Here is a 7,738-nt window from a genome sequence, read left to right on the forward strand (position 1 = left end):
GGAATAGAACCCTTGTGTACTGATTCCCATTCCTGTGCCTTAAACAGAAGACCGTCCCTCCTCCCATAAATATACCTCTAGTGCATCTTGTGATACGTGTCCCAAAATGTAAACAAAGAGCAACATTGTAAGCCTGGAGGTTGAATAATCATAGATGAGAAATGGCTAAAGATCAGAAAAGTTGTGTGTGTTTGTGAGAGAGAGAGAGAGAAGATGGAGGAGACGAATGGAAAGTGGAGAGGATTAGCTCTCTAAAATGCCTTTGCCCACAGCAATTACTGTGGATTCCTATTGGGTGTCAGTTTGTTTACCAGTTTAATTAACAGAGATTCCCTCTGTCTGCCTGTCTCTCTGCAGAGGCTAAAGCAACTCACTTCCCCAGCGGAGGACTTGCCTCAGCCAAAGAAGCACCGGGCTAGTGTGTCTGAACCATGGGAGAGCCCCAAAGCAGAATACAGGATCTCATCCCCGTCAGCCAAGGAGGTGCTCATAACCACAGAGAAGGAAGCCCACTTGTAAAGAATATGGGAAAGGATTTTGCCTTTGCATTCTGGAGTGATTCCCCCTCTCATTCCTGAGATGGCTTCTCTTCACACCTGGGACAATGTACTCTTCATTTCTCCCCTGCACACCTGAGACCGAGCCATCCTAGTCAGTGATTCTGGGACATCCTTCACCCTCCCCAAGTTTATCAGGTAGTTAACTACACAGACTTGGGATGGCAGTTCTTTTGACACCCCTAGGACAGCTCTCTCCTTTTGCACCTGGGAAAGAGCAATGTGGCTTCACCAGAGGCGCTTTAGAGCCCTGACACTAAAAAAAGGAACAGTAGATATAAAATAATGGGGAAAAGAAATTGCAAGCAGTAGAGAGGTTCAGAAGTAAAGTCAGGAAGGCAAAGGCCCAAAATGAGGGCGTGTGAGCAAAAGGAACAAGTAAAATGGTTTATAAGTACATGAAAAGCAGGAGGCTGACATAGGAAAGTGCACCGGTAAGTCACCTACATACCAGGGAGAGAGAGCCAATCACATACTAAAGAGGCTGCAGTGCTGAGTAGGTATTTGGCTTCAGCTGTCACTCAAAGGGTGAGTGACAGGATACTTAACATAATCATAGTTAATGAGGAAAGGGAGAGACCACAAGGCAGACTCAGGATGGAACAGGCTGAAGGATATCTGGGTAACTCGTGCTAATTCAAATTGAAATGGGCTGGTGAAATTCATACTAAAGAGTGTGAGGCTAGCAGAGAGCTGACAATTCTTTTGGGGAGAGCCTGGAGTGCAGGGGAGGTCCCACAATACTGGTCGAGAGTAAACATAGCACATAGGGGCCAAAAGGGGCTCCAGGAATTACACACGAGAAGGTTTAAACTGCATTACCTGCAGCTGGCTAGAAGAATGAATAGAAGCCTGATTCCCTGCTATACTGCACTTTGTGGCATCATTTACACCAGGGCAAGTGATACCACATCAGAACGACAGCCTTTTACACCACTTTGCCCTGGTGTAAATGACTGCACAAAGTACGATCAGGCTCAAAACCTGAGCGCCTCCAGGCAAATACATGATAAATAGTAAGGTGACAAATAGCCAAGATGAATTAATCAGAAAAAAGTAATACCAAAGTATCTTAATCTCTTTCTTTGACAAGATAATGCCCGAAGGGAATGCAGGGGACTGGAGGTATTTCAACTTGAATAAGGCATTTGATACAGTTTCACATGACCGTCTCCTATGGATACTGTGAATTCAAACGGAACAGCTATAAACTGAAATGCCAAAAACTACATAGTTGTATATCAAGGCTGCACAGCTAAAATCACAGGAAAAGCTGAAGCTAAGGGCCCATCAGCCACATTACTTCAGCTCCATGGCATGAATATTGGTATATAGACCATGTGACATAATAGCCTATTAAACTGAAGCACACACTTAACCGGAAAAAGAAGAGCAAATACTACACACTGTGGGACTGGTTCTCCATTGCACTGCACTTTGTGAATATGTCTACACTGCAGCTGGGAGCGAGGCTCACAGCCCAAGGGGAGAGACCTCATGCTGGTGGGGCTGAAGCTAGTGCGCTAAAAATAGCAGTGTGGACATTGCTGTACTGGCGGAGGCTCAGGCTAGCCAGCCAACCTTGGATCCTATTTCATTCCTGCCCAAGCTTGGCTGGCTAGCCTGAGTCTCTGCCCGTGCAGTAACATCCACACTGCTATTTTTAATGCTCTAGTATGAGGTCTGTCTGGGAGGTTCACTCCCAGCAACCACGTAGACATAACCTGTGTAGTCATCGACACCTGTGCTGAGTGGGCGTAAAACACTAACACTGATGAATGTGAGTGGAAAATCCATGCCTCTTGTGTGCAATGCAGTTACATTTATATTGCCGTTGGGGCCTTAGCTTTTGCTTTTCTTGTGAATGTCACTGTGCAGCCTTATTGCTGAATTAGCAGAGTTTTTTGTGTTTAGTTTCCTTTCTTTTAAAAAAGAAAGAAAGATTGATTGCTGGTGCAAGTAACATTTAAATGGCCCCAGTTAAGTGTCAACATTCACACTTCATAGAGATGAGTGGTTGGAAGATGTGGAAATTTGGTTGGAGACAATTTTTGGCAAGTCCGGGTGGACAGCAGGCCAGCATCGCATCTGGGTCATTGTGATGGCTGTACTTTTTGCAATGAAAGCAGGTTTTTGTAAAAAAGAAACTTTAGAATGTGCAGAAGGCAGGAAAGTTGTGGAATGGCCTGAAAATTATGAGATCAGTTGTTTCCTGTGTTCATTATTTTCTCCTTCCCTTGTGTTTATACTGATTTGGCTTTTACTTGCAGGGTTGCTGTGTGAGTTTCAATAAGACAAATGTTCCTCATACAGATTGCCCTAACAACAGTCTGAGCGCAGCAGCTGTGGCCAGCCTGGAAGACTGTGCCAATGTGCAATGTCAAAGGCAGCAGAGCTTTATCAGACTGCTAAAATTTGAGCAGATGCCCACTGAGCATGCTCAGAAGTGAACGTTTCAATTGCTTATAACGGCTCTATTGTTATTTCCACTACTACCTCTCTCCCGCCCCCTCCCAGCAGAGCACAAGTGCTCGCAGGATTATCCCTAGGACAGATTTGTTTTTTAATTCCAAGTTTTAGGCTTCAGCAGTTTTTCTTGCATCCTTGCTTGAAAGACTGTGGTACAGTTTTAGAGAGGGTAGCGTGTATTTTACTCTCTCGCCACTAATTCAAGTGGCAGAAGGAGAAGGTTGGTTTTGTAGCTCAGGCACTGGGGTGAGACTCAGGCTATTGGAGTTCACTTCCAGGCTGTGACACAGACTCCTTCTGTGTCCGGGGGGAAGTCACTTAAAAGTCTCTGTGCTTCATTTTGTAAAATACTAGGGATAATAATACTTACAATCTCCCTGGTGTGTTGGGAGGATAAATTCATTCATGTATGTGAGGTGCTCAGATCCAATGGTGAGGGGGCTGTGGAAACACTTGATAAATGATCATCTTTGCACAGAGACCAAGGGTCAGATTCTGAGCTGAGTCTTGTTGGCATAAGTGTGGGGTTGTATTAACAGAAATATCACCTGTGAGGAAATGGTTCTTCTCTGCTCACCAGTAGGCAGACCTTGGTGCTCCACTTTCAAGTTCAGGCAGCTCCGGTTTAAGAAGTCAGAGGGTGAAATGAAAATGATCTCTTTTGTGTTTAAATAAAATTTTGATTTTTTTATTAAAACCAAAAAGTGTTTAGTTTTTCCTTTTCCCCTTTCCTTCCTTTTTCATCCTTTATTTCTCTTTCCCCCTCCTTTTCCCATTCCAGTGGCAAAATGGAAAAGAGGAAGGAAAGGAGGTGAAACGGGGGTTAAAAGAGAAACTGAAAAGCCAAACCCCATAAATTTTTGCTTAAAAAAATTCACCAACATTTTCAAGAAATAAACCAAAAACCAAAAACAGTTCTTCTAAAACCAAACCAACCCCACAAACAATACACCCAACTTCTAAACTAAAATGTTAGTGAAATTTTCAAAAGTGTTTTGTTTGTTTGTTGACCAGATCTACTTTGTGGCAGTGCTGGAAGGAGTTAACGCCCCATTTCCCCTGCATTAGTAGAGATGGGTACTGAATCAGAAAAGGGGATGGGCTTTTATAGGATTGGAAAAACTTCCCTCAGCCAGCATCCTCACACATTCATCTGTTCATGGGAGATCTGTTATGAGGTTACATCTGGGGTCTTGTCTTCACCATGAGAAAAAGGTGTGTTCTTAACTCGAGTGAACTAACTCAAGGTAAAATCCTAGTGTGGACAAAGAAGTCTGTGGTATTCCCATGAGCTAGCAGGTTAAGTTAAAAACTAACCTCCCCTATAGTCTTTACCTAGACCTTCTGACTCGTGTGAAAACTGCAAACTGGCTTGCATTCACCAGGCTATTACCATGTGTTAGTTATCACCTGTTAGCTGACTTGAGTTAACACCTTTCTTCCTACTGTAAAGATGGATCCTGTAAGTCTAGGGACCCAGCTAACAGGGTATTCTGCAGCAGAAGGCAAGGATCCATTGGCAGGGGCAGCAGAGGGAGAGGTGGACACTCAGCTGTACATTTGACATATCCTCTGCTGAATGTAGGGAGTTCCGAGTCCATCAGCACAAATTACTGTGCTCTGCTGTCGGAGGGGACCATGGAGAGAGAGGAACACAGTGACAGAGCAGGCTGTTTGGTAGGGATCCACCCATCAGGAGGCTGGCTACTCCTCCTTTCCATCCAGTTACTTCAGAAGTGTTGGGGAAAGTGCCCTAATTTCAGAGTTCGGGGGGAGGGGTGTTTGTTAGCAGTAAGTTCCCTCCTTAAAAGTTGGTTTACAGCACTTGTATGCACAGAATACGCCCCCATGTGCAATATTTTTACTTGTTTCTCATAGATGTGTGTATATTTTGGAAGACTTTGTACTGAACAATACTCTTAAAAAATAAAGGTGTTTCGTCAGCCTGTTCTTGTCTGTGCCAATAGGTAGGTGAGTGGAAGGGTTTAATCTCCAGCTAGTGGAGCTCGGGAATCCAGCTGGATGCCCTGCTGATAGAACTTGATGGAGATGGGTGGGGAGCTGAGTTCAGTCCCTAGCTGATCCGGTACCAGGAGTTAGCCGGGAGGCCTGGGCTCAATACCCGTAGTTGGTGCAACCCCTGAGTGACAATCAGAGGGGTTAAGGTTAATCTCCAGTTGGTGAAATGCCTGATTGGTTGAGTTTTAAGTTCGTTTTTATTAGCCACTCTTCACTGGCCATAGGGGACAACCTATAGATGAGACTTCTCTCCTCAGCCTATGAAGAAACCTGCAGTTCATTGTCCTGGGCACTGGAAGGAGGTGTGACCTTTTACTAATTCCTGTTTCTGGTTTCCTACTGAATTTTTCTGTCATTTTATGCTTCGTTTGCCATAGTGCCAGTTGTCAAGGAAGCAGAATTCACCCTGGGGAGAAGGGGGCAGCACGACCAATTCTTGCAACACTTTTTAAAAAAAATAAACCAATATATCCTAAACCCTCAATTACTTTGGAGTACTGGCACCATTCTGTATCCCCTACCTGCAAGCCTTTTCTGCAAAGGAGGACATTTATTTTGGGAGCTGTCTGTTCTGGTTTGTCAAGCCTCAGCATGGAGAGTCATGTAGAAAGAAAAGGAATTCCCCCAGAGATATGGATGCAGTTCCCATGCAGAGTCAGCCATGGGCTGCTCAGTGTTACCCTCCCTTGTGACATGCTGTAGAAGGTTAGTCTCCAACCTTTTTATGCACAATATCACTTTTTGAATTTAAGTGCAACCTAGGATCTGCCCCACCCCTTCCCCGAGGGCCCGTCCCACTCACTCAATCCCCCCCTCCCTCCATTGCTCGCTCTTCTCCCTCACTCACTTTCACTGGGCTGGGGCAAGGGGTTGGGGTTTTGGAGGGGGTGCAGGCTCTGGGCTGGGGCCAAGGGGTTTGGAGTTTGGGAGGGGGCTCTGGGCTGAGCCTGGGGCAAGGGGTTGGAGTGCAGGAGGGGGTGAGGTGGAAGCTCTGGGAGGGGGGTTGGGTGCAGGAGGGGGCTCTGGGATGGGGCAGAGTGTTGGAGTGAAGGAGGGGGTATGGGATGCTGGGTCTGGGAGGGGGCTCAGGGCTGGGGCAGGGGGAGGAGTGCAGGAGGGAGTTTGGGGTACAGGAGGGGGTACGGGGTGCTGGGTCCTGGAGGGGGTACGGGGTGCTGGGTCCTGGAGGGGCTGGGGTTTGGGAAAGGTGCGGGGTCCCGCCTGGAGGCACTTACCTCAGGCAGCTCCTGGTCGGGGGTGCAGTGGGGCTAAGGCAGGCTCCCTGCTTGCCCTGGCCCCATGTCACTCCCGGAAGTGGCCAGCATGTCCCAGCAGCCCCTGGAGTGGGGGCACATGGCTCAGCGCACTGCTCCTGCCTGCAAGCACAGCCCCCACAGCTCCCATTGGCCGCAGTTCTCCCTTCCCGGCCAATGAGAGCTGCAGGGCTGGTGCTTGCAGGCAGGAGCAGCACGCGGAGACCCCTGTCCCCACCAAGGGCTGCAGGGACGTGCTGGCCAGTTCTGGGAGCAGTGTGGGGCTGGGGGCAGGCAGGGAGCCTGCCTTAGCCCCGCTGCACTGCTGGACTTTTAGTGGTTGGAGATCACGATAGACTGTCAGAGGCTCCAGGATCAACCAGTTGATCGCGATCTACTGGTTGGTGACCACTTCTGTAGAAGCTGTGAACGTGCTTATGAAAGGCAGTCGCTGTACTTTCCCCTCCTGCAGACTCTCAGAACTACAGTAGTTTCCACTATAAGGCTTGGTTGCATCCAATGCAGGGGAAAGTGTGTGCATGTGCGGGGTTACCACCTTTTAGGAACATAGAAATTTCCAGGCTGGAGCGGAACAGTGGTCCATCTAGTCCATGAGCCAGTCTCTGACAGTGACCAGCACCAGATGCTACAGAGAAGATGTATTGTAGTATGTGAGAGCATGGCACACCACTGCTCTGACTAAACTCAGTGCCACTGGCTGCAATGGGTCAGCCAGCTACTGAGTAGATTCAGTTTGGTCGTGTTTGCAAGCTCATGCTTTATTAGTAGCTGACACAAAGTTTTAGCTCTAGCAATTAAATGTCCAAAATCTGAACTCCCATGCTTTGTTGAAGGTGCCAGTTACGCTCTCATTGGTCTCTTCTGAGGCTACCTCTCCTTTCTGTGTCCCAGGCCTGGTCTGTATTACAAAGTGAGGTTGATGTAAGTTGTCTTGCATTGATCTCTTTATACTTGTGTCCATGCTCAAATTTGTCTCTGGTTGATTCAGTAAAATTACCTCCCCCAACAGCGTGCAGCCATGGTTGACCTGCTTAGGTCAATGCAGTGCAAGTGTAAACTGTATGATCTGTGTCAACCCTAATAGTCCCCCAGCAACTGTCCCACAAAGCTCCACTGTGACAGGGAGCATTCTGATCACAATTTTAAACTCCAATGCCCCCCACCTGGAAGTTCCCTGTGTGTTTTTGAAATGCCTTTTCCTGTTTGCCCACCTTGGTGAACACACCTAGCAGCTCCCCCTGGTTGTGTGCAATGGCACAACCAACCATGCTGGCTCCACACACTAGACGCAATCCTGCATGGAGTAGACAAGAGACGGTGGATCTCCTGGGCCTGTAGGAAGAAGAGGCTTTGCAAGCACAGCCATAGCACCATGGACATCTACAAGCAGATTGCACAGGGGATGAAGGGGTATTACAG

At 47.4% G+C, this 7,738-nt stretch overlaps 1 protein-coding gene across 1 annotated transcript in view; it reads left to right on the forward strand.

Annotated features, from left to right (window-relative positions):
* The window catches only part of LOC311523146 (sodium- and chloride-dependent betaine transporter-like), a 71,135-nt gene extending 67,463 nt beyond the window's left edge, over positions 1 to 3,672 (forward strand). Inside the window, exon 15 of the mRNA XM_084632878.1 lies at positions 358 to 3,672. Within this exon, the coding sequence (XP_084489004.1) occupies positions 358 to 519 (162 nt within the window). The 3' untranslated portion in view covers positions 520 to 3,672. The remainder of the gene's footprint in view (positions 1 to 357) is intronic.
* The last annotated feature ends 4,066 nt before the right edge of the window (positions 3,673 to 7,738 follow it).

The sequence above is a fragment of the Lepidochelys olivacea genome, assembly GCF_965140295.1.
Source record: "Lepidochelys olivacea isolate rLepOli2 genome assembly, chromosome: 1".
Lineage (NCBI taxonomy): Eukaryota > Metazoa > Chordata > Testudines > Cheloniidae > Lepidochelys > Lepidochelys olivacea.